This window comes from Phocoena sinus, chromosome 15 (assembly GCF_008692025.1).
Source record: "Phocoena sinus isolate mPhoSin1 chromosome 15, mPhoSin1.pri, whole genome shotgun sequence".
Classification (NCBI taxonomy): domain Eukaryota; kingdom Metazoa; phylum Chordata; class Mammalia; order Artiodactyla; family Phocoenidae; genus Phocoena; species Phocoena sinus.
Window position 1 is genome coordinate 80598748 of NC_045777.1, and position 26381 is coordinate 80625128.

Here is a 26381-nt window from a genome sequence, read left to right on the forward strand (position 1 = left end):
TAGGACCAGCACCTTATGCCCCACACCTGTTATTGATTAGTCCAACCATTAACAAGAAACCTGTGTGCCCGGCCCTTAAAGGGAAATGATCCCTTCCTTGGTGTTGGCCACGGATGGGGAAGCCCATCCCCCACAGATACCCAGATACCACCCCCCCATCCCACCTGGAACACATCCTCTTTCCCTGCACCCTGCCCACGCTCAAAGAATATCTTATATAAATTAGAAAAAGATACCCCTGAATCCAGGTAGATGCAGCTTCATGCCAGGATCAGGGGTTCAGCCTTTGTGGATCCTGTAGCCAAGTGCCCTTGAGCAGTGAGCGACATGCACAACTGTACCAGGGCTGCACCTGCCCCTCCTGGGCGCCGGGTCTCAGCAAATGGCCGTGTCATCCCCCTGTGGTGGCTCATGCCGATCAAGTTGGCTGGAACCTTGTTCCCTAGAATCCTCTCCCCTCTAGTTGGCCTGAAGAGAAATTTGTGCTCTGAGGCCATCAAGGCTAGAGGTGGGAGAGACAGACACAGAGATGCCAGCAGGTTCTGGTTTGTCCTTGCTGCCCTTTCCTCTGTCCTCCTTTTGAGGACTGCTGGCCCTGCTGGCTCACAGTGACCTGGGCCTTCCACCAGATGCTTGGCTATGATCTCACAGAGCAGAAGCTGTGAAGGCACGTCCATCAGCATCTACACTGGCTCTGCCTTCCCACTCCAGCAGGCAGACCCACTCGGTTTCCAGATTTTTCTGCAAGCTCCACCTGCACCCCTGCTTAGAGGGGGCTGGCTGGTGACATTCCCTGGTACCATAAAGTTCCCTACTTTGGACCTTTCCTTCCCAGACCCTCCCCAGCGGTGTGGGTGCTAATTCCTATACTATAACCCTCACTGGGGTTCTGCTTCCCTCACTGAGCCCGAATGATGCCCACCCCTTACCCACATCAGAGTAAGTGAGAGCAACCTGGATGCCCCCTTCGTCCTCAGGTCATAGTTAGCTCCCCATGTCCTGTTGGCTGTACGCCCTTATTGTCCCTCTAATTGACACACTCCCCCCATGTGCTCCTCCATCCAGGCCTCTGTCACTTCTTGCCTGCACTATTTTATCAGTCTTTTCTGGTTTTCTAGCTCTGGTCCAGCTCTGTGTCTGTTGATCGTATTTCTCTCTGCCCCAAATCTCTCTGCAGCTCCCAGCCACACACAAGCACCGAGACTTTTACCTGGGGTTCAGGGACCCTGCCAGGCCCACACTCAGCACCTTCACAGGCAAGTCCCCACCATCTCATCCTGTGCCCTGTGTCAGCCGCTCCAAATCGCCCCCTCCACCCCTGCTGAATCAGTGTCGCTAATGATCGTCCTGGGGGAAACAAGAGGGAAAGGTAGTGTCCTGCAGACAGACTGTCTGAATCCCACTCCCCACTTTGCCCACCGCTCCCGTGTCTGCCTGGAAAACTCCTATCCATCCTTCAGAACTTCAGCCTCTGTGTTCACCTCTGCTCACTTGTTCCCTGGGCCACACCCTCCCCCGCTGGCCACCATTAGAACGGATCACTCCCTCCGGTTCTCCTGCGGTTCCTTGGGCTTCCAGTGTCCTCGCCCTGTCCCACTGGACGACAGTGGCCTTTTGCTCTCTGTCTCCCTCTGCCTATGAGTGACCAGTCAGCAGACCTCCCATGTGCCAGGGTGATGGGAGCCGATGCGCTGAGGAGCAAAGGGACATCACAGGGCGGGAGCCACGTGGTCAAACTGTCATCAAAGAACTTGCGAGGGAGCCAGGGCCACACCACTTGGGGTCACCAAAGGGGCAAGAGAGTTCTGGGAGAGACCACTGAGGGTGTGTGTGCTGCCTCCCCTCCTGGGAAGCCTGGCCCTGGGCAGTGTGGGCTCACCGGAGGGGACATATAGGAATAAGGGATGCCTGCCTCGGAAGGAGGGATCAGCATGGAAGTCACCCAATTTGTCCTCTTCTTCTTCCTCCTCAGCAGCAGCAGTACTGCTAACAATTACCATCGCTTTTGGGATTCAGAGTTTACAAGCTGTAACAATCCACAGTTGCTCTGAGGTTCTTAAGGGCCCAGCAAGTGGCGTACTGCAAATGCCCACTCGTGGGGGTGGTAGCTGGGATTGGAGTGGAGTCAGGCCTGCATCAGGACCTCTGTTGAGTGTGCTCTGGGTCCCAAGATGCCCAGAACACCTGGTTAGGCCGAGGGAGGCTGAGAGACAGTGATAACCAGGCTGCAGTGAAGTCAGGAGCTGGGCTTTGGGTACCTGCAGCTCAGCCTTTTCTGGGTCTAAACTTAGTTATCCCACAATCTCTCTATGGGAGTCAGGCAAATCCCTTTTCTTCCCTGGGCCTCAGTTTCCTCATCCACAAAATGGGAATAACAAAGTACAGCTCTGGGTTTGGCCAAGCGACCCACATGGGTAGTGGTTGTGGAGTCGCTTTGAACCCACACATCCACTTGGTCTGGGAGGGAGGGTCTGGGTCACGGGCTGATGGTTGCAAGGCTCTCTGTGCCCCAGATTGGATGGCTGGAATGTCCTTGCCCTCTTTTTCTCAGGAGCTGCAGGATGCCCCTGTGTGGGTGAAGGGGATTCTCACAGGTGACCCGTCATGCTCATGTGGCCAACGGGGCACACTTTGCACAGAGAAAGAACGGAGTGAGACAGACACTAGCTGTGGGATGGAGTGGTGGTGGTAGTGGTGTGTGTCCTGGACCCAGAGGGATTCTGGGACTATAGCCTGGCCTGGGGATGAGTGGCCAGAGCTGGAGGAGGACCCTGTGTACATAGAGTGAGTAGCACAGACTCTGTAGTTGGACTGCTGGCCCCATCCCGGCTCCTCCATATCCTAGGCTGTGTGCACTCCGCTGGTTACTTGCGATGCCTTTACATACTCCCCTGTACAACGGGGAAATAGCAGCACTGCCCTCTGAGAGTTGCATGAGGATTACTTGAGTTTATATACTATGACACCAGGCCCATATTAGCCGTTATCATTCCTACAAGCTGCTGACCCGGTGCAGCAGGAAGCCAGCAGGAGGTTCTGGGGAAGGACAATGCATTCTGCAGTCCTGGCCACCATGCAGCGTCTTCTCTGGTGACGTGGGACCCGTCGCCTCCCTCTGAACCTCAAGTCCCCATTTTGGGTAGCCATGTGGGCTCAGTGGGACCCAGCCACCGAGGGGCTTGTTGGCCAGAAGCCCCGCTCTGATACAGCCGGCGGTGGAAGCAGACTCTGGACCGTCAGACGCTTGTCTCAGGGCTGTCACGCGGGCTTTTATCAGAATCGACAGGTTTTGTTATGCATTTCACAATCTTAGCATCTTTAATTTATCGCACAACAAATTGGAGAGGATTTAGCATGCATTTAATTAATTTGATGAAAATAGTTCAACAACTGTAAACAAGGCTGCAGAAACACTCTTGCCGGGAAGCGGTGCGTCGACTCCTTCAGGGCTTAGAGAGGGCTGTAGCTTGAGGCTGCGCTGACGCTGCAGGACAGAAGAGGTGACACAGCCTAGGCACGGGGGTGAGGGCTACACGCTGGGCGGGAGGCCAGGGGACAGCCTGGTCACGGACGGACTGGGAGCCTCGGTTTCTTGTGCTCATGAAGGCACAGTGAGCCCTGCCCTGGTTCCTGCTCAGGGGACCAGGTGAGGATTTCCTGAGATGAGGATCTAAGAACGCGAGAGCTTGTTACGGGGCCTCGGATGTGAAACTCCCAGCAGGAGGAGGCCTGGTGTGTACACATGCACGTGCATGTGTGTGCATCCCCTCCTGGCTGCCAGTGATGCCTGGATGCCTGCCCAGTGACAACCCCACTGGGGTCAGGAGTGCCCCTCATCCTTCCTGGGGGCACATAGGAGCCGACCCTCATATGACCCCCAAGGTACAATCCCTTCCACTTGAGTGTGTGTGGACCTGTAACTTGCTTTTAACCAAAAAAATGTGGCAGAAGTGATGAGATGTCACTCCCATGATTATGTTACATTATATAAGACTCCATTTTAGCAGACTGGAGAGAGACTTTCATTACTGGCTTCCCGAAGTAGTTACGTTGGAGAAGACCATGTGGCAGGGAATGGCACAGAGCCTCTAGGACCGGAGGCCACCTGCAGTGGACTGCCAGCAAAGAGTCTTCAGCCATACAGATACCAAGAAATGGAATGAATTCTGAAAAAGCCAGAATAAGTGTGGGAGCGGATTCTTCCCCAGCCAAGCCTCCAGATGAGAACACAGCCCGGCTGACAGCTTGACTGTAAGATGCTGAGCAGGTGACTCAGCCAGCTGTGCCCAGACTCCTGTCCCAAGGAAACTGTCAGATAACAAATGTGTGTGTTGTCTGAGGTCACTAAATCTCTGGTTGTGTTTTTATGTAGCAACAGAAAACTAATTCAGGAGGCATCCGGGAAAGAACTGATCTCTGGTGTAGCTGTCCCTCACCTCCGGCAGAACTTACACTCCTCGAGGATCAAGGCCCTCATTTGTAAGGACGGGTTATCGGAGATACCCTGGGGTAGCTAAGATCTGAGGTCCACTCAGCACGTAGTAGATGCCAGAACACAATAGGTGGCTTTGTGAAATGCTGAATACGACCATCTCCAAGAACCATGTGATTTTGAGTCCCTGAGCTATGCCTGTACATTTGACCTGAGCATTGAAAGACTTGCTTCCATTATTAGGGACTTTATAGTTTACAAGGAACCTTCCCACTGGGCAGGGGAGCAGGAATTAGCCATCGGCCAGCAGTAACCAGGTAACTAGGACACGTGGTAAAAGGAGCCGAGTCTCTTTGTGGATCTGCTCTGGGCTGCTGGGTCCTGGCCCCAGGCTCCACTTGGCCCATCAGAGACATGCGGCCTCTCCTCTCTGCGAGCTGATGAAACTTGGAGAGTAGGGAACAGGAGGAGTTGGAACTGGTCCCAGCTCCCTGGCTTGGAAGTTTGAATGGATGGTTCTCAGTGATGGGGATGCAGTCAGCATGGGTATGTGCAGGGAGTGCCTGACTCCCCGATCTGGCTTTGAGGGGCTTCCAGGAAAGAGGCACGGGCTGGAGAGGAGTTCGAGTCCTCCTGGGGGCTGGGAGTCTGCAAGGTGAGGCTGCCTATCGAGGGATGGACGCCAGCCGGATTACCAACCTCGCAGCTGCAGGCAGGGCAGATGCCGAGGAGATTGGGGGATGGGTAGTGCAGTGGTTACTTGCTCAGAGCCTGGAGCTTCTCACTTACTAGCTGGGTGACCTCAGGCAGTCACTTAGCCTCCTCTGTAAATGGGGATCCTAACAGACCACTTCCTAGGGTCAGGGTGAAGGTAAAAAGAGCCAGCCCTTAAAGCACTCGACAGAGTTGTCTGGTCCGTCGTAAGCACCAATGAGGCTTGGCTACTAAGAGTTACGGCCTAGGAGGGCACTCCACTGCTTCACTCCAGGCACCCAGCATCACGCAGGAGGTCCTCAACAGGGGTTTGTGAGATTAGTGAAAAGGGAGCCCCAGGGCTCGCTTCCCCTCGTTTGTCCCTTCATCGAGGTTGCATCCTGCAGAGGATGTGGGGATGTCCCTGAGTTCAGTGCAGAGGCCCCTCCATCTGGGCCGTTCTAGTAGTTCCTCCATTCCTGCCAGGCAGGGTGAAGAGCCGTGGGGTGGGGCCTCTCCTGCCACCCTGGGGTTGGGGGGCCCTGGCGCTGTATCTCTGCTGACTTCTCACCCTCGGGGTTCGGGGGAGGGAGCTCTGACTCACACCGGCTTCTGAGGCCCCCTGGAACGACTTTCCCAGGCTGGGCCCGCCCCCACTGTTTACTCTTGGCAAATGGGACCTTCCTGCTTCTAAGAAAATGGCTTTAATTGGTAATTATCTCATGTCTTCATACAGCATCTTTCATCCAGGTGCCTGCAGCACCCAGCTTGTTAAACGGAATCCTTAGAAGGTACTGGGACTTCAAAAGTGCCCCTGGGCCACTGGGGCGCCTTGCAGGCTCCCCACAGAGTGAGCTCCCCAAAGTCAGCACTGGGCGTCTGCTGCACCACTGGACCCCAGGGTCTGGTGACAGTGAGAGCGTGACCTCGGGTGGCTTCCCTGAGGACCAGCCCTGCGTGGGCTATACAGGGCCCAAGGCAGCCCTGCTCCCCACCTCATTCCCCTCAGGGCCCCCAAGACTAGGGAGACAGGGGTCGACTTAACAGTACATATTTCTTCTTTTTAATTTTAATTTGTCAAATGTAAGCAGGTCCCTCAATTAGAGGTTGTAATAAGAGTTGTGTAGCTACACAGTTACGCAGGCCTACCCCTCCTCCTGCCCCATTTCTCCCCTGCCACAGAGGCCGCTGCTCTCATTTCTAGCTGATTCTTTCAGAGTTCCCTCCGTAGCACTAAATAACAAGCTCGTGTTGCTACCAGTTGGCTTTTCAGTGTCAAGTTTATCTAAGGACTTCCTACTGCAGGAGGCGAGCATTTATCTACACACACACACACACACACACACGCCCTCCACATTTCCCAACCTACCATCCTCCCAATATATCTGTGCTCCGTTCCACCTAAGACACTGACACTTCCTTGATCTTTCCGGAAGGTCTCAACGAATGGTTATTACACAACTGGGACGAGTTTGAAGCTAATCTGATTCTTGAACAGTGGAGGATACAAGCCCGGCCTGTGGTCGAGCCAGCGTTTGCAGAAGGAATCAATGTGAAGCACAGGCCACAGCTGTTGATGATAAGTGCCCACTGTGTTTTGGGTCCTCTGCTTCGGGCTGGGTTGCAGGCCTATATTTGCGTGACACAGACACAGCCAGCATTCCCCTGCAAGTTAGCATCTGGAAGTGCAGTGACGTAACAGCCGGCTTATACGCTGGGCCAAGGACGATCGGGCCACGTGGCCTTGCGGTTGGGGGATCTTGTCACTGACAGCCATGTCTTCTGCCAATGACCAGACAGGGTTTGTAGCCCCGATTGACAATCACCGAACATGTTCCAGGCACGATGCTTTAACCCTCATAACAAACTTGCTGAGTAAATACAACCAATTTCGTTAGCAGAGGCAAACTATTATATATAGGATGGATAAACAACAAGGTCCTACTGTACAGCACAGGGAGCTATATTCAATACCCTGTGATAAACCATAATGGAAAAGAATATTAAAAAAAAGAACATCTCTATGTGTATAACTGAGTCCCTTTGCTGTACAGCAGAGATTGGCACAGCATTGTAAACCAACTATACTTCAATAACATTTTTTTAAAATACAAACAATTTCGGGTTACGGGTAAAGAAACAGAGACCCTGAGGCAATTAAGTGATGTGCGCTAGGGTCACAGAGAAGTCAGGCCCAGCAGGACCCGAACCCAGGTCTAATCCCAAATTCAAGCTCTAGTCTATCCACAGCCCCCAGACCCTGGGGAGAAGATTGCAGCTATACTGCTGTTCCCCCTACAGATGAGCCCACAGGCCCGGGCACTGGGGAGGGATGCCTTCTAGGAAGGGCTCTGCTCTCCACTATCCCTCCACTGTGGGTGCTCCAGCCTGTGGAGTGGGAGGGGGCCCGGCTCCATGATCTCCTTCACAGGGGAAGGAAGCTCCACCTGCAGGCTCTTTTCCTGGGGGGTAGGGGTGGGAGGGGGCATTAAAAAGTGGCCCACCCCTTCCCTGGTGGCACAGTGGTTGAGAGTCCGCCTGCCGATGCAGGGGACACGGGTTCGTGCCCCGGTCCGGGAGGATCCCACATGCCGCGTAGCGGCTGGGTCTGTGAGCCATGGCCGCTGAGCCTGCGCGTCTGGAGCCTGTGCTCCGCAACGGAAGAGGCCACAACAGTGAGAGGCCAGCGTACCGCAAAAAAAAAAAAAAAAAAAAAAAAAAAAAAAGGGGCCCACCCCCTGTCCTGGCTTCTGATTCACCCCACCCTGAGCCAGGCGGGGGTGGAAGCTGCTGGATGCTGGGCAACCGGGCTATTTGCTAAGCCAGGGCAGCAGGGCGTGGTTTGACATCATTACAGTTTGTCCTGTTGCCTCTGGCCCGGCTCACAGGAGAGGCTGTGAGGAGGCCCCGAGCAGCCGAAGGCACACATTAGGACAGCAAATTGGCCTGCTTGGCAGCCTCCAGGCCCCTGGGGGGTCCCAGGTCCAAGCATTGCCTGTGCCACCGCCTGCCGCCAGGATGTCCCGCATCTCGAAGAGCGGGAAGCCCGTCTGGACGTCCCCGCTGACTCGGCTCCCAGATGCCTCTTCCAGGATGTGGTAAAAGTCTTCCAGCGGCACCTCGAGCCAGCCCTTCCCTGCCTCAGACCTCAGTTTTCTCAGCTGTCTGATGGGATGAGGTCTGTGCTTTGTGAACCAGGGGGCTGGTCCCCACCATTCACCGCTTGTCCCCCTCTCCCCTTCCCAAGCCCAGACCCCAAACACATGCGTGGTCAAGCCTTCAGATGTTTCCAGTGCTAGCTGTCCGGCCACCCCTGGCCTTAGTCCCAGACATTTCAAAGTAGAGACAAGCCTTCCTTGCTATGCATTTTCTGAATTTCTGACCCATAGGAACTGTGAACACGCCACTGTGATTTGGGTGATTCTTTACGTAGCAATAGCTAATAACCCAAAGTAGAATTAAAATGGGATAACAGAGGGAAAGTTCTTCCCAACGCACAGAGCTTGGAGAAAACCTATGAGCCTGACGGCAAATACCCGGAGGAAGGACAATGGAGGCTGGAGAGCTGAAGAGTGGTCCCAGTTGAGTGGGTACAGGCCATGCATGGCCCAGCTGATAAACTGCCACAATTACGCTTCCCACCAAGGCTGTTACTCTCCAGCCACAATTCATGTGGCTATCCTCCAAAAAGCCCCCCCATGCAAAGCTCAGTCCTAGGTTCGAGCCTAAGTTTTCTATTGTTTGTGTAGGTCAACAGAAGCTAGCACTGTCACCTCCCCGTATTGAGGACCTAGACCTCTATTAATGCAACCCAAGAATAGCTGCACTTTTACAACCACATGTCTGAGCTGAGCTGTGAGCTGCAATCCCTAGGTTGCTCCCGCACTACTATACATCCCTGCAGCTCCTCGGCACAAGTTGTTGCTGGGTCTGACCTGCCACGTGGCTACTGAGGCTGGAAAGACAAGTCACTGTCACCCTCTGCAGTGATGCTGCAGTGAGAGCCCCCACTTCTGCCCGTGGACCCCTGGATCCTCCTGGCTGTGACCTGGTCACCAAACCGTCCTGTCAAACTCTGTAGCCACTTAACTCTGAGGAAGGTAACGTGAGCATGTGAGAAGGGTCTCCCCTGGGGGGGCCGGGGGGTGCTCAAGCCTGGGGTCAGGAGGTCTGGCTTCTGATACCTGCTTTTCACCATCCCCCACCTCCCCATCACATCCCCAGTCATGAGATAAGAGACTGGACAAAGGGGTCGGTCCCCTCCCTCCCCCAAGGAGGCTCACCAAATAATCCCTGGGAGGCAGGGCCCTAACACCAGGGAGGTGCAAGCTTCCTGAGGACCACCTTCCCCACTCAGAGTCCAGACCAGTAAATCCGGCATTGGTCGCGGAACATCCAACACGTGCTGCTGGCACGGTAGGTCCCTGTGCTCATGGCTGAGGCATCCGCCCCCTCCCAAGTGACCGGGGGCCAGTTAATGTTTCAAGCAGAACCCAGACTTAGAGCCGATTTACCCTTTGCTCCTTCTTATCCCAAAGGAAATTGCCTTTCACATACATCAACTTTCTAATTAGCAGATGGGATGACCCGAGATCTAAAGGATAATTAGGGGGAGGTCTGTCTTTTCCCAAACTCCCTGCTGTCCCCTCCTCCCCAGGCCCGCCCCTGTCTGGAGCCTTCCTCTAATTTGGAGCCACTTGGAAAAGACAAGGAAGCCTTTAAAGCTAAGAAGAATGTCTCCCAGGATGCCTCCTGCCTGTTTCATAGCAGCGGCCAAGAGGGCTGGCCAGTGTGCTCGAGCTGCAGAAGCATGGGAGAGGCACCCCGTTCAAGGAGCCTGTGGCCACAGCATCCTGCTATAAAAATAGCTGCGGGTTTGAAGGCTGTAGGAGGAGAAAGGACAGGACTCCTCTGCTCAGTGTGCCAAGAGTGACCCTAAACCAAGAGAAGAGGGAGCCCCAAGCCCGGTCTGGGAACTCTTTGCTGGGTCCTGCTTGGGGCCTCGAGGTCACCTCTCGATGGTCGGGATGCCACCTCTGAACAGCCCTGCCCCCTCTGCTCCCCTCTCCCGCTGGGCCCCGGCCCCTCCCACTTGGCCCTTCATATCTGAGCAACTCCGCAGGTGCCCCAGGACACCCACACCTTATCTGCTCTCCTCCCAGAGCAGTGACCTCTCCCACTGCGTCTTCCTCATCCTTCAGGGCCCAGTTCATTGGGTGCCAGCCCATAATGTCCCCTCTGGACGGGTGGGCGTTGGCACTTTTTGTCTGGTCCCCTCACTCTCAGAGCCACACCTGTTTTGTTCAGCGCTGTGCCCAGCGCCCAATAAATAATTGATGAGTGAATGAAGAAACTCAGCGTACATTGTCTGACTGGGTTACTACAGTGACCCAAGCCCAGGAATTGTCAAGGATGAGTTCTTAGTCCCCCAGAACACCCAGTGGAGGGCCACAGTAGAAAATCAATGAGCATTTGCCAATTGGAGTTGCCTTTGCTCAGGAAGTGGTGAGCTCCCCATCACAGGTGGTATGCAAGCAACATCCACTTGATGGGGAGGCTGCAAAAGACACTCAGCAGCTAGCAGGGCTGGACTCAGAGGACTGCTGGTTCCCTCCATGCTCCCGTAGGCCAGGTGAGTAGAAGCCTGTAGGTGGGGCAATGGTGGTGAGGGAAAAGCAGGTGGTCCTTGCTCTGCGGAGTAGAGGTTGGAGATAGACAGTGACTCCAGTGGGGGAGGGGAGGGGGCAAAGGCTTGGAGGAAGGAAAATGAAGGAAGGATTTGGAAAGCACTGGAGGTCAAGGTGGTGGCTGGCGGGGGCGGTGGGGGCAGTATCCCGGGGCAGTATCCCAGGGCAGTGGGCCTGCCTGCTGATCACAAAGAGTTAGTGGTGAGAGGTTAGGGGTAAAGTCACCTGCCCCAGCTTGCTCTCATGTGGTCTGGGTGACAGCTGTCACCCTGCAGGGGGGTGGCCTTGTCCTAAGGCAATTGGTCTCTTTCAAGTTCCCATCCTGGCTTGGTCACCCCTGAGACCTCAGGTTGCCCTCTGGAAAGTGGGGTGCCCTTCACAAGCGTCTAAGTCCTCTGACTCCCTGGGGCCCACCTGAAATTCCAGTTCCGAGACTAATTGCTCCTGGAGGCACCTGGCTGGGAGCACAAACCCCTCGGGGGTCTCTCTGACCCCAACAACTGGCCGTCACCCAGCGGTCAGCCGAGCCGAACAATGTGAACTGGTGATGGCAACAGACTTGCCGTAGCCCCATCAGGCTGATGGGGGACTGCGGTGGTAAGTTTCATCAAGAATTCCATCCAGGGACTTCCCTGGCGGTGAAGTGGTTAAGAATCCGCCTGCCAGTGCAGGGGACACTGGTTCGAGCCCTGGTCCGGGAAGATCCCACATACCGCGGAGCAGCTAAGCCCGTGCGCCACAGCTACTGAGCCTGCGCTCTAGAACCCACGCACAGCTACTGAGCCCACATGCCTAGAGCTCGTGCTCCACAGCAAGAGGAGCCACCGCAATGAGATGCCCGCGCACCGCAACGAAGAGTAGCCCCCACTCGCTGCAACTAGAGAAAGCTCGCGCACATCAACGAAGACCCAACGCAGCCAAAGATAAAAATAAATAAATTTATTAAAAAAAAAAAAAAAGAATTCCATCCACGTGGGGGCTCTGCCCTCCAAACCGGGCCAGTGACTCCTTCCCAGGGCACTGGGCTGCCTGATGGCTGCTTCCAAGCAGCCAGCTTGCTGGCACCATTTCTCAGATGGGGAAGACTGAGGGTCTGTGTGTTGCTGAGAGAGTCCCACAGCGAGGGTGGAACTCAGAGCTTCTTTCTCTCAGGACCGCTGCGTGCTCCCCACATCTCCCCCTACTCCCCTCCACCCCAGGGACAAGTGTTTCCCGACCATCTCTCCTTGGGGGTTTCCATGGTCTCCACCAGATTTCTGACTAGCTCTTCCTGCTTTCATAATATGAAGGAGGAGGCGGCCAGGGAAGGGAACCACGGAGACTCGTTTACTCAGCACTTGTGAGCTCTGTGTGACTCACTCCGAGTTTCATTGCGATTCCCTCTTGCAGTTCCCTCCTCCTGGCAGGCTGGGCGGCCCTCGGAGTGCTCAGGACTGTCCTGGGCCCTCAGGAGACCCTGCATTGTCCTGAGCAGTGATCCCCAGAAGCAGGAGCTCAGGGGCATCCAGGCCTCGCATATGGACACCTCCGGCCAGCAGGAAGCAGGGGTGGTAGCCCCGGATGGCATCATCTCTCCCCGCTCAGCAAGCCCAGAGCCAGGAGGCCCCAGGGCCAGGCTCATGGACCAGGCCAGGAAAGGCTGTTGCCAGAGCTGGTATGGACAGTGGCCACCTGCCCCTCCACTCAGGCCCAGAAAGGGGCAGGCGTCTGCCGTGCTCGCACAGCTCATCTCCCACCATGGGTGGAGATGGGGCTGCGACTGGAATCCTGGCTCCTGTGCCCAGAGCCAGTTTCCCTTCACCCTGACCTGCTGAACACCTGTAGCCCGCGTGGTTGGTCCCTGCCAGGGGGCGGCATGGCAGGGCCTGGCCCCAGCTCAGGGCGGGAGATTCCATCACAGTTCTCGGGGAGGTCAGAGGGGCTGGTAAGAGTCAGCTGGTCCAGGATGGCTTGGGGAGGGGAGCATCGCAATGGGCATAACCTTCTGGAACCACTAGGAAGGAGCCCTCATCCTGGCACCACTACTTATCAGCCTGGGTGAGTGACTTAACCTGTGTGTGCCCCAGTCTCCTCACCTGGAAAATGGGGTAAAGGAGTCAATGTGAAGACACAAGTTTTAGGACATAGCCTGACTTGCTGTGTTTCATAAATGTTAGGTACTCTTACCGTTTTCATTGTCATCACATTCCCTCCCCCAAGACAGGGGATCAGCCGTACCGGGGCCTGGAGGCCTAAGGCCAGCTCCGGGGACAGTTAAGCCGTCCTGTGCTTGGGGCTGGGTGGGCCCACAGCCTGAGCCCAGCACTGCCGGCCCTGGCAGCCCATCAGGCATGGTGGCCCCAGGTGGGGGCCGACTTGGCTGGATAGACTGGGCAGCCGGGCTGCTTTGGACACACAGGGCCCCTGCCAGGGGCAGGTGCAGGCTCAGCTTGTCACATGAACTGGAGACTTCTTGGGCTGGCCCAGGCCTGGTGGGGACGGGCTACGTCCCAATATGTGTGTGGCCAGAGTGGATGGGCACGTGCTTTCTCAGTTCTCCATCATCAGAGTCACTTCCATTTTTCTTGTTTGTCTCTTTGCTCTTTCAACCCCCTGGACTATTTTCAACACCCTGAGGGGGCCCAGGCTGCGGTGGGTAATGGTGGCAGTAGTCCTATTGGCTGAGGGGTCCCTGCGGGCCAGGCTGACGCAGAAGCCCTCTCGTGGGCTGACCAGGAAGAGTCACGCGCTCCCCGCTTTTCACATGAGAGGACCGAGCCTTCGGGCGGATGGTGTCCCACCGAGAGTCACACAGCTTGAGGGGTCGGGCCACGTTGCCGCCCTGAGTTTCCCCGGCTGGCGAGGGTGGCCTTGCCTTGGGAGCTCTCCTGAACTTGCATGGGCCAAGGCCAAGTCTTCCCAGCTGGCTCCAGGCCTCAACTTATCGTGTGTCCTCAGCCAGGAGCCCCTTCCTGGGCCTTGGTCCCTTGGCTGCAGAGATCCTGTTGGCCCTGCACTGGTGGAGATCATTGTGGTTTGGACAGTCTCTGGATCCTACAACTCCACCCACTCTCAGTGACCACTGACAGGTGCCTGGCAGGGAGGCCCCCTTCCTGTCCTTTGTCACCTTCCAAACTGTCGTCCGGACCTGGAGCACTATTTAAAGAGCTGTCTCCGCGCTCCCGCAGCCCTGCTGCAGCGCGAGGGAGCCATCCAGACCATGGTAGGCTGGTGCTGCCCCGCCTCCTGACCTTGACCTCATCCTGTGACCTTGACTGCATTTGTGATTCTGACCTTGACCTCACTGCCTGAACTCACCCTGACCTTGACCTTGACCTGATGTTGTGCCTGTCCTGACCTTTTCTTCACCCTTGATGTCATCCCTGCACCTGGCCAGTCCACCCTTGTGGGTCCTGATTTGCGTCTCTGCCTTCCTGGACTCGATGGGGGCTGCTGAGGTGAAAGCTGGGGCGGGGGGTGAGGAAGAGGAGGGTGGAGGGGGACAGGGTGGGCCAGGCTTGGAGGTTTCAGGGAAAAGTGGGGCTCTGATCTCACTAAGAGAATATGTTTCCTATGGGGGTCGGGGTCACTATTCCAGGATAGCCTGGGTCCTACGGAGCATGGCATGGGGGCTGCTGGCCTTGCTACGGGGTCCTTCAGGCCACCTTCCCCTTGCCCCTGTGCTCCAGCCCCTTGGGTCTCCCTGTAGGCTCTCAGTGGTGCCGTTCTTTCATGCCCCTGTCTCACTCACCCTCATCAGTCCCTCCTGGCCTGAGAACTCTGTCAAGCCTCAGCTCAGAAGCCACCTCCTCCAGGAGGTCTGCCCTGAGTACCCCAGCGGTACAGAGGCTCCTCTGTGTTCTCAGCATCTTCCCCCCTCGTCCATCACCCTCTAGTGATTGTCTGTCTCCCAGCTGGACTGTGAGCTCCTTGGGGACAAGGACCAGGCCTGATTCAGCTCTAGGTCCCTGGGATTGGGCACAGGGCCTGGCTGGAGGTCAGCAGGTACCTAATACATGTCCGGATGCTTTGAGGGAGACGTTATCTCGGTTTTATAAATGAGGCTCAGGGCAGAAAACTGATTTTCCTAACATCACAGAGGCTGTGAGTAGCAAAGCCAGGATTAGAACTCAGGTCTGGGTGACCCCTTCTGCCCTGAGATGTTCCCTTCAGCGGATTTTTATTTTTTAGAGGCACATTATAGAAGGGAATTTCCAAGACAGCTGGGCTGGAAAGGGTCCTGGCTAGGAGATCAGAAGCCCGGTCAGGGCCCTGGGCCTCAGGTTTGCCTGTGCAGTAGGAGAAAACAACCCCTTCCTTCCTTGCAAGGTTCTAGAACAGGGTCTGTCACACAGTAGGGTGACGTTTCCCCCAGATGGACTTGAAAGCCTGGGGCGAGACAGGGATGGGGGATGCCGTGGCCGAGGGCAGGTCTGAGGAGAGAAAGGGCAGCATATCCCACAGACGGAAGTGACTGCTTTTTATTAACCAGAAGGAAATGTATATGTAATTATGTGAGATGAATTCCACAGGGAGGTTCTTTTCTTTATGATGTCTGAAGGGATTTATAAATATTACAGGGGTTTTACAGCATCATAACATCCTGGCCGCCCTGCCAGCCCCCTTTCAAAGGATTAGTGGAGACAAAGGACCCAGTAAAAGCTAGTTATAAGTCAGCCGGGCACTGGGGCTCCTGAAGTGAGCCCAGGAACCCAGGGGAGTTGGGGGCAAGTGAGGGGATGTGGACATTGGGCGAGCGGACAGGAATGAGCCAGGGGGAGGGGAGACCACAGAGGCACTGGGGGCGGGCGCGGGGGTGCCAGGGAAGCCCGGGCTCTGGGGTGGGGTGGACGGGGCTGGGCACAGAGGGTGGAAGGGCCTGAGATGGAGGCCCGAGCTGGGTGTGGGGGCGCCCACGTCTGTGGAGGGTCCCCTTCCACCTCCTCCTTTGTGAAGTCCCGCCTGTCCTTTCCCCCCCATCACAAGCCAAGTCTGGGGCTCCTTGCACATGGGGACCTTAGTGACGGCTGCTGAGAGAAAGGTCCCTTGGAGGGGTTTGGGAACAGAGAGCTTTCAGCAAATGCCCAGTAGTGGACGACTCTCAGGCACCATGACATCTGGAAAGAAACACACGGAGGCAGGAAGTCTGGCCAGAGACCCTCCACGTGGGTGGTCACCTGCTCTGCCGGCTGCCCTGAGATACGCCCTGAGCTCTGGGCAGCCATTTCCAAACCAATCCAGATCGGAGCCAGGCCCTGGGTGGGGGAGGGGAGCCCAGCGGTGGGACAGACACAGGGAGATATGGCAGGACAGTGTGCTACGTGCTACGGGGTGTGGAAGCCCAAGACTGGTGGGGAGGGACAGAAGGGGTGGGGGAGCTCTAAGTTGGCCTTGGGAGGGGTTAGTCAGGGAAGGCTTCTCAGAGGAGGAGGCGGGGGAATTAAGCCTGAAGGATGAGGATTCATCCCGATGGAAGGCAGGGAAGGTGTCCCAGGTAGTGGGAGCAAATGTTGGGAGAGAAGGAAGCTCAAAGCAAGTGGGGGGGGCCCAGGTTGCCGGGGGAGGATGCTCTGGGAGAGGGACAAGGAGCAGACCTCTCAGGGCTAAGGGATCTGGGTGTTACCCTGAACACTGGGGAGGGTGGCCCCCACATGGTGGCTGGTGCTAGAAAAGACGCCCCTCTCTGCTCCGCATCCTGGGCACTGACCTCCTGCATTCTGGAGTCAGGGGCCTGTCGGGGAAGCAGCAGGTAGCCCCGCGGGGTAGCCGCTCTGTTGGCTTCTTGCCGGGAAGAAGAAGCAGGGAAACGCCCTGCTTCTCTGCCAGGCTTCTTGAGAAGCCTGGTCTGTCTGCTGGGGCCCATGGGGGTGGGCAGTGTCATTCAGGAGATGAGCCCTGAGGGTTGAGTGGGGTGAATGGGGGACCTTCCCAGGAAGGGACTTCTGTAAGGCGTCCCCTGGAACCTCACAGGCACCCAGGAGAGCCCGGAAAAGAGCAGAAGGCGGAGCCAGCTCCAACGTCTTCTCCATGTTCGATCAGTCCCAGATCCAGGAGTTTAAAGAGGTTGGTCAACCGCCCCCAGGGCCATAGGGAGGGTTACAGGAATGCACGGAAAGCCCTTAGGGAGCCGGCAAGGTGTCGGCTCAGCCCTCAGTCCCTGGGGGGTGATGACATCACTATCCTTAGAGGCTGCCATGCTATAGCTTAGACTCTGGAGAGGTGACGAGCTGTCCTTGGGCAGCCTCTACCCCGTCTCTCCCTGAGCCTTTGCTTGCTGTGTGACCTAGGGCAAGCCCTTCCTCTCTCCGAGCCTCAGTTTTACTCTCCATAAAATGGGGTTGCTGGGAGCATGATATGAGGGATGGGCACGAAGCCTCAGCACGTGCTGGCACACAGTAGGAGCCCAGGGCACGTTAACCATCACTCTCACGCCGGTGTCATGCTGAGCTGGGTGACCGGGTGGCCAGAGGGCCTGTATTGAGGTTGCCCAGGCAACAGTGGTTGGGAGGACAGCCCCTTTCAGGGAGGGGGGATCTCTCTGGGGAGGGGGCCTGGGCTTGGGCAGGTGGGCGGGTGGCTGCTCAGTGCCCGTGTCTCTGCCAGGCTTTCACCATCATGGACCAGAACCGGGATGGCTTCATCGACAAGGAGGACCTGAGGGACACCTTTGCTGCCCTGGGTGGGTGACCAGCAGCCAGAGGCTTGGGGCTTGGGGGCAATCCGAGCCCTGGCCATCCAGAAAGAGTCGGCAGCTGGGGGCAGGCCAGGGCGGTTGGCGCAGGGGATGTGAGGGGCTGGTGTTCTCTGGGGGTGCCGAGGAGGGGCGGCCACCGCCTGGCAGGTCAGGGGAGATCCCGGGTGTTAGAGGAGGACTGACCAGGGGAAGGGGGGCGCAGCAGAGCATGGGGAGACACAGGTGGTGGAGAAGAGGGGCAGTAGTGGCCCGTGCAAAGGCTGGGAGGGGGAGGGGGAGGGGTCAGCAGAGCAGGGGGAGACGCAGTGGGTGGGGAAGAGGCTGGAGATATCCAGGGGTGGGACTCGGGTTACTGGGCGGTCTTCAGCTGCCAGCGAGGCTTTGGCCTTCTCTGAGGGCCCAGGGATGGGCCTGAAGCCTGGATGGGGGCACTGGAGTTGGGGGACAGGGGCGTAACCAACTCACTTCCGGACTGAGTCTTAAGCTCCCAGAGATCTGCTTGTCCACTGGGACCGTGAGGAACCCGGGTCCCCGTCTCCAGGCAGCCAGTGCATCCCTCCCGGGGCACCTGAGCCCTGAGGCCCAGGTCTTCCACCCCTGTGTGCCTCAGCTTCAGCTTCTTTGGGTCTCAGTTTCCTCATCTGTAACATGGGGATAACCACCAACTTGCTCTCCTTTCCAGGGAGGCTGAGGTGGTGGCAGGCAGGTGGTGAGGCTGGGGGCAGCCCAGTGCTGACCACGGCTGAATGTGCCTCCATCCCGAGGTCCCCCAGCAGGTGGGCAGGGTCTTAGGGCTGAGCGGGGGGCAGGTGAGATGGTAGGGCTGGGGGATTCTGCAGGATGCTCCGTGGTCCCAAGCTCTGCTCTCTGGGGCTGCCTGCAGGCAGGGTCCCCTCTGACCCTCCTTGTACTCCTGGGTGTCTTCCCTAGGCCGCATCAATGTAAAGAACGAGGAGCTGGAGGCCATGGTGAAGGAGGCCCCCGGGCCCATCAACTTCACCGTCTTCCTGACCATGTTTGGGGAGAAGCTGAAGGGTGAGTGAGGCCCCAGGGGGCCCTGGGGAGGGATGGGCGAGTGGGTGTGGGTAGGCAGGGCCCTGTGTGCTGACGTACCCCGCACCGATGCATGCCACAGCTAGGGACATGACGCAGCCCCAGACACCAGCCCCCGGGGCACACACACAAGACCCTGCCTCGGTTTCCACCTCTATATCACAGAGTGGGGTGAATGCAATGACCCCCAGTTTGCAGGGCTGTGAGGCGCCCAGCGGGACAGTTTGCGAGAAAGCCCTTTACCCACCGTCAGGATGGTGCCCCGGCCCCAGCCCCACCTTCCTAGCCCTGGGCTCATCTTGCCTGTTCTGCCTTACCACCCGCTGCTGACAGGAGAAGGTGGTATGGGGGAGGGGCGTTCTGGAAGCTTCTGTGGCCAACCCCAGTACAGGATGAGCTTCTCCTCCAGGGAAAGGATCAGGGGCCTCATTTGTGAGTGAGGAGACCCAGGCTCAGACGGGTCACCACACCTGCTCCAGGTGTGCCAGCATCGAAGTGGCAGGGATGGAACTGTAACCCCGACTCTGGCTCTAACCACTGCACTCCCCTGAGATGCAGCATCAGGCCGGGCTGGGGTTCTGTGGTCAGAAGGAAGGGCTGGCCTGGGCTGCGGCTGCCCTTGCGGGGTGGGGCTCATTGTCATCCCATGCTCAGGCAGCCCCTGCCTGATACCCTCCCCTGGCGCTTCGGCTACAACTGGGCTTAAGACCTGGTCTCACACTGACCCCCAGGGTGACCTTGGGCAAGGCTTAACGGCTCTTTGCACCTCAGTTTTTCTGTCTGTAAAATGGGGGTTGTGTTAGTTTCCCGAGGCTGCTGTAACAGATGACCACGAACTTGACGGCTCAAAAAACCAGCAATGGGGCTTCCCTGGTGGCGCAGTGGTTGAGAGTCCGCCTGCCGATGCAGGGCACACGGGTTCGTGCCCCGGTCCGGGAAGATCCCACATGCCGCGGAGCGGCTGGGCCCGTGAGCCATGGCCACTGAGCCTGCGCGTCTGGAGCCTGTGCTCCGCAACGGGAGAGGCCACAGCAGTGAGAGGCCCGCGTACCGCAAAAAAAACAAAACAAAACAAAAAAACCCCAGCAAGGTATTCTCTCAGTTCTGGAATCCAGAAACCTGAAATCTGGCAGGTCGGGCTCCCTGCGAGGCTCCAGGGGAGAACCCGTTCTTGACCTTTTCTAGCTTCTGGTGGCTGCTTCGCTCCCATCTCTGCCTCTGTGGTCATACTGCCCCCTCCTCTTCTGTCTCCCTCTGCCTCACTTTTGTAAGGACACTTGTTATTGGATTTAGGGCCCACCCGGATAAGCCAGGGTGATCAGTCCATCTCAAGAGCCTTTCCTTACATCTACAGAGGCCCTTTTGCCAAGTGACATTTCCAGGTCCTGGGGATGAGGACCTGGGTATATCTTTTGGGAGCCACCACTAAACCCACGACAGCCTGGTGTTGTCCAGCTGACAGAACAGTGCCCTCAGGCCCCCCTCTGGGAAGCTGTTAAGGGTTATTCCTGGGACCATGGCCACCTCCTTGAAGAGCGCAGAAGTCCAGGGGGCAGGGCAGGGGTACACTCACAGGCAAAGACATGCGTGACTCCAGCCATGGCTTTAAAGCAAGTGCTAGAGCTCGTGTCCGTTTGCAGCTGAGCTAAGAGCTCCGACCCAGGGCTGCAGCTTTTTCTCATTTTCGCAGGGGCTCCGGGGCTGGAGCTCCAGCTGAGCCTGTCATGCGAACTTGGCTGAGCCTGGGGTGGGGACAGGAGCCGGGGGGCTGGGCAGGCACCACCTCGTCCCTCTAATTGGGACAAGGACACTGTCATGAGTTTCCCAACAGCAGTGAGGGGAAGCAGTCTCTCTGCAGCCCATTTGATGAGGTTTGCAGTCTGCAAAGCAGAGGGGAGAAGGGAGGACCGGGTGTGGTAAATGTCCAGCCATGGGGCCTGAACCCAGCGCAGCTGGTCCACATGCAGCCGGTCCTGAGGAAAGCAGGCTGGAGCCAGGCTGCCCCGGCACGGAGGTCTCTCCAGAGACCCTGGGAGGCAGAGACTGCACAGCAGCTCCCCAGCCATAATCCCGTGGCCACCCCTTCTCCTCCTTCAAGGCCAGGCTGTGACGGGCCCTGGATGGAGCCTCTGGCCTGGGCACACTGGCTCCCTGCCACCCTACCTAGAGGAAGCCCACGGCTCTGCCTCTAGGAGCTCCCAGGCTGGCAAGGTCAGCACTGAGCCCAGCCCAGTCACTCCGGGCCAGTCTCAGAAATGTTGAGTCACTCAGACATCATCCCGTCCAGGACTATCCTGATGGTGGGGACACAGCTGGCCCTGACCCAGTCTGATGGGGGAGACACAGCTGGCCCTGACCCACTCTGATGGGGGAGACACAGATGACCCTGACCCACTCTGATGGTGGGGACACAGCTGGCCCTGACCCACTCTGATGGGGGAGACACAGCTGGCCCTGACCCACTCTGATGGGGGAGACACAGATGATGCTGACCCAGTCTGATGGGGGAGACACAGCTGGCCCTGACCCACTCTGATGGTGGGGACACAGCTGGCCCTGACCCACTCTGATGGGGGAGACACAGATGACCCTGACCCACTCTGATGGGGGAGACACAGCTGGCCCTGACCCACTCTGATGGGGGAGACACAGCTGGCCCTGACCCAGTCTGATGGGGGAGACACAGCTGGCCCTGACCCACTCTGATGGGGGAGACACAGCTGGCCCTGACCCTCTCTGATGGGGGAGACACAGATGACCCTGACCCACTCTGATGGGGGAGACACAGCTGGCCCTGACCCACTCTGATGGGGGAGACACAGCTGGCCCTGACCCAGTCTGATGGGGGAGACACAGCTGGCCCTGACCCACTCTGATGGGGGAGACACAGATGACCCTGACCCACTCTGATGGGGGAGACACAGATGACCCTGACCCACTCTGATGGGGGAGACACAGCTGGCCCTGACCCAGTCTGATGTGGGGGACACAGCTGGCCCTGACCCACTCTGATGGGGGAGACACAGCTGGCCCTGACCCACTCTGATGGGGGAGACACAGATGACCCTGACCCGGTTTGATGGAGGAGACACAGCTGGCCCTGACCCAGTCTGATGTGGGGGACACAGCTGGCCCTGACCCACTCTGATGGGGGAGACACAGATGACCCTGACCCGGTTTGATGGAGGAGACACAGCTGGCCCTGACCCAGTCTGATGTGGGGGACACAGCTGGCCCTGACCCAGTCTGAGTAACAGGAGCACAGCATGGCAGAACAAGAAGGGAGCTCTGGAGGTTCAAGGAGTTGGCTTCAAACCCTTCCTCCCCTTATAGCTGGAGACCTCAGGCAAGTAACAGAGCCTCTCTGAGCCTGAGTTTCCTCTTTGACAAACTGGCACATCAGGACCTACCACAAGGGGTGTGCTGGAGTCCCATGGGGTACAGTACCGAAGCTGCAGGATGGACTTGGCACAGATGTGTCTCTTGTCAGATGTGTCTGCGGCCGTAATAATGTCGGTCAAGACCTTGCCCATTAATGACCCTTTATCTTAACTGATCCTGGGAGGCGGGCAGCAAAGCCCGCCCTTGTCTCCGTTTCACCAATGACACAGCTGAGCCTTAAGAAGGAAGGGGACACCCCGTGGTTCCATAGTAAGAAGGGAGGTCAGTGTGACGGGGAGAAGAGCACCAGGTAAGGGTCACCAGGCCACCTGCTGTCATTCACACAGTCCCTGAGACCTTGGGTGAGACCCTTCCTCTCTCTGGGCTTCAGTTTCCCTATCTGTACCACCAGGGGGCTGGGTATTTAATCCCATTGTGTTAGTAGAACCATTTCTTCTAATGACATCTTTCCCCAAAGCCCACACCATAAAAGTGATAAAACCAGAACTGCTCTGGATACGCTCTGCCTCTCCTGTCCCCCCACCCTCATTCCCACAAACCTGTGGACCCACCTGCCCCGCCTCTGGCCTGGACAACCTCTCAGACTCCTCCAATGCCGCTGCCAGAGCCCCCACCTCCAGCCCTCAAGTAGAAGCTGTTTCTCCTCCATCCATTGTCAAATCACATAGCATCGGTTGTGAGAACTTGGACAAGTCACTTAACTTCTCTGAGCCTCAGTTTCTTCATCTGTAAAATGGGACCAATGGGCAGGAGGGTTAAGCACATAGTAAATGCCTAGTAGGCCTTTCCAGGTGCATCTGTGCAGGCTGATTGTTACTATATGCAGAGCCCTTGGCTATTATACTGTTCCTTGTTTCTCTGAAACATCCCTTCTCTGGACTCACTGTGGACTAGAAGCTGGGGAGGAAGCTCCCTGAGCCCTTGGCCTCTGTAGGGGCCATGGGACCTGCCCCAGCCCCAGCCGCTGCCTAGCCTCTTCACCCTGATGCTCCCCCTGCCTGTGTGTACTGCTTCTAGGTACGGACCCAGAGGAGACCATTCTCCACGCCTTCAATGTGTTCGACACTGAAGGGAAAGGTTTCGTCAAGGCTGATTTGTAAGTCTCCTCGGCCTTCTGTTTTGGTTTTTCTCTCCCCAAAGTCTCGGGTGATAGATGGACTGGGGTCGGGTCAGGGTGGGTCGCAGCCCAGTCTCCTGTCCTGCCTGGAACTCAGGCATCTCAGGCAGCTTCCAGCCAGGAGCCAGGAGGCTGCTGCCCTGCCCAGTTCAGCCATTACTAGATGTCCCTTCCCCTCTCTGGGCCTCGGTGTCCCCATCTGTGTGGATGTGTACGGGGAACATGGGATCCCCAGGCGAGGGCTTCCCAGTAGCGAGGGAGGAACGGGTAGGGGTAGAGGTGGGCCCTGAAGGATGACTAAGGATCCCCCTGGCTGGAGCACACAGAGGAAGGCAGGGCCTGTGTGGGCCCTGGACCTTGGGTCTGCCCTGGGGGCATGGGAGAGCCTAAGCAGCAGTGAGGCAGGGGCAACATGGAGGCCAGCCTGGAGGAAGAGAAGAGAGGCTTGCAGCCGCCACAAGGGTCTTGGCCATCGGGATGGAGGTGAGTGGATGGGTGAGTGAAATACAAGAGGCCAGCACCAATGCGATCCAGGGTGTTGGGAAGAGGACTGAGCCAGATGTTAGCCAGGGCCCAAGTGGATGTGGGGATGGAGGCATAGCCATGGGAAGGAACCAGCTCAGCTGGGGCTGCAGAGAGAGTGCGGTGGCCGTGGGCAGCTGTCCGGCCTCCACTGGGCTGGCATCACTGAAGGAGGGAGCGCTAATACCTGCTATGCCTGGGAGCCTCAGCCCAGGGAGAGCACAGGGCAGACGGCCAAGACTTCGGGCCGGGGTGGGCTGGGCGAGGCAGCCTGTCCAGGGGCTGAGACACTGAGTGTTCTGAGCCAACCCCTGAGCTGTCCCTTCAGGGCCTCCAAGGCCTCCCTGGGCCTGTGGGTGACCTTGGGCAGGCAAGATTTCTTCCTTAGTCACAGGCTTCCGCGACCAATGACTGGGATGCTTGAGGCCTCGGCTGGAGGCTAATTTTGCTTTCTGTTCAACATTAGCATAGCACGTGATGGAGGTGGGGTGGGAGAGGGCAGGGGGGCAGGGAGGAAGTGGCGAGGGTCTATCTTGTCTCTCAGACATTCTTACAGCCCCTCACCCCCCAGAGTTTTGAGTCACACTCTCCTCAGGGGTCGGGGAGGGGTTCCTGAGGTTCCCAAGGGTTTCTTCAGGCTGCAGCCCTCTCCTTCAGCCCTCCCTCAGAGTCCGGGTTCCCACCCCCATCCTGGAGACCTAGGGAGGCACTGGGGGAACCCCCCGGGGTGACCCGAACCCACCCCTCTACTGCCACCTACCTTCCCTCCCACTAGAGCAAAGTCAGGGCTGGGAGGAACCCTTTGGAGACCCAGTTTGGGAACCGCAGGCGCCATCCCCAGGCTATGGGATCTGAAAGACATGGCTGCCTGCCAGGCCGGCCACAGAGGAGGCTCTGGTTGAAAGAGAGTCTGTGAAAAATCCCCAGCGCGGAGAGTTGGAAACTGTGACTGTCCTGTAGTAACGTAAATAGTGGAAAATATGCGTCGGTCTGGAGCAGGGCGGCGGCCGCCGGCGCCACAGGGCACACGGGTGCTCAGGGCCCTGCTCAGCCCTCTGGTCCCACCCCTGCCCTCTGCACCCCCTGAGAGCTCCTGGGGGCACCAATCCCTCCCCCACAGCCTCAAATGCCCTACCTCTGGCCATCCCTCCAGGCCCCAGCCAGCTCTGGCCGCTGTGGGCAGCTGGATGCAGGGGGACAGGCCCCACCCTGCCGCTGCACATCAGTACCCCTCCCAAGCCTCAGTTTCCCTCTCTGTAAAAGGGGGATAATAGTACTCACTTCCCAGGGCTGCGAGGAGCAAAGGAGACCTGGGCAGGCGCAGGAGGACGCGGACCTGGGTAGCCTTCCTGCCCTTTGGCTGAGTGCAAGCACCTTGCATGCTCCGAAACAGCTTACAGATGTCCACAAAACTCATAAGCTGAGGAGGCGATGCGTCTAGAACCAGGGCAAAGAGGCTCCCCTCAGTGACCTAGAGGCTGATTATCAGTGCACGATGGGATATCAGAGTGGCCCCCACAGTCATGTCGGGGTCCCAAGGCCATTTCATTGGGTCCCCACCTGATGTGAAGAGGGGAGTCCACGTTACAATGGAGGCTGAGAGCTGAAGTGGCCGCCCGAGGCCACACAGCCATCTGGGGGCTGTAGGGCCAGCCCTGGTTGGGGTCCTCCTGGGCCATCAGCCCCAGGATCTGCGTGTCCACATCCAGAGTGGCCCTTACCCTGAATGTGACCCTTTCTCTCCCTTGAACAGCATCAAAGAGAAGCTCATGACGCAGGCAGACCGCTTCAGTGAGGACGAGGTGAGCGCCGGCTTTTCAGGTCCTTGCTCAGCACTGACGAGCATCGTCCTGGGAAGCGCTCTTTCTTTAGTGATCTGCTGAGATGATGCCCCCTTGACTCCTAGGATGGGAACAAGGGTGGTGGGATCCTGGCCTGCTGGCCTGGCCTCTGTGGCCTCCACCCTGATGCCTCCCTCTCCAAAGAGGGGAGCGACATTCTGCCTAATGCCCTTGGGTGGCTCCCAGCTCTGGCCCCCCCACCCCGCCCCGGCCCTGGCTGAGGCTGACTCCCGGCTCTTTCCCCAGATCAAGCAGATGTTTGCTGCCTTCCCGCCAGATGTGTGTGGCAATCTGGACTATAGGAACCTGTGTTACGTCATCACGCATGGCGAAGAGAAGGACTAAAAGGGGACCGCCGACGCCCACCCCCACCCCATACACACATTCAGAGGCAGCGAACACGGGGCTGGGGGTGGGGGAGAGGGGCGGCCGTTGAGGAGCCCCTGCAGCCAATGTGTGTGTGTAAGGAAAAGGCTCTCTGGCCTGTGGGTCAGGGGCAAAGTAAGAATAAATAATGTAACAAGGTCTGAGGTTTTGTGATTAATGCTCCGGTTGGGGAGAAAGCTAAACATTCCTATGTTGTTGGTTTTTCCAAAGTTTTTCACTTCCTGGCTTTGCTCAACTGTTCCTGATGAGCTGGTGTTTAGAACTAATTGATCCCCAGCTGGGGCACAGGACACTGTCTTCATTTATGAAGCTTTATTGAGCACCTAGTACGTGCCAGCCCTGGTGCCAGTCCCAGCGACATGGACATGAGCCAGCCCTGTCCCCGGGCGGAAATATCATGCAGTGAGACAAGAACTGGGGTGGGGACACAGTGGGGAGGAGGTGGGAGAGGGCCAGGAGAGACCCGGCAGCTAGAGGCCAGACAGAGGCAAAGAAGGTGGTGGGGGGAGGGGGCGGGGGGGTGGATTCAAGGGATGTTTATGGAAGAGGCAAAGATTTCTTGAACAGGGCACGC

At 57.6% G+C, this 26381-nt stretch overlaps 1 protein-coding gene across 1 annotated transcript; it reads left to right on the forward strand.

Moving 5' to 3' along the window:
• Positions 1-16761: 16761 nt before the first annotated feature.
• On the forward strand, positions 16762-25765 carry MYL10 (myosin light chain 10). Its single transcript, XM_032605828.1, has 6 exons — positions 16762-16854; positions 17395-17470; positions 18416-18520; positions 22958-23036; positions 25333-25381; positions 25667-25765. The coding sequence occupies exons 1-6, from the start codon at positions 16819-16821 to the stop codon at positions 25763-25765; spliced, it is 444 nt and encodes a 147-aa protein (XP_032461719.1). The 5' UTR covers positions 16762-16818.
• The last annotated feature ends 616 nt before the right edge of the window (positions 25766-26381 follow it).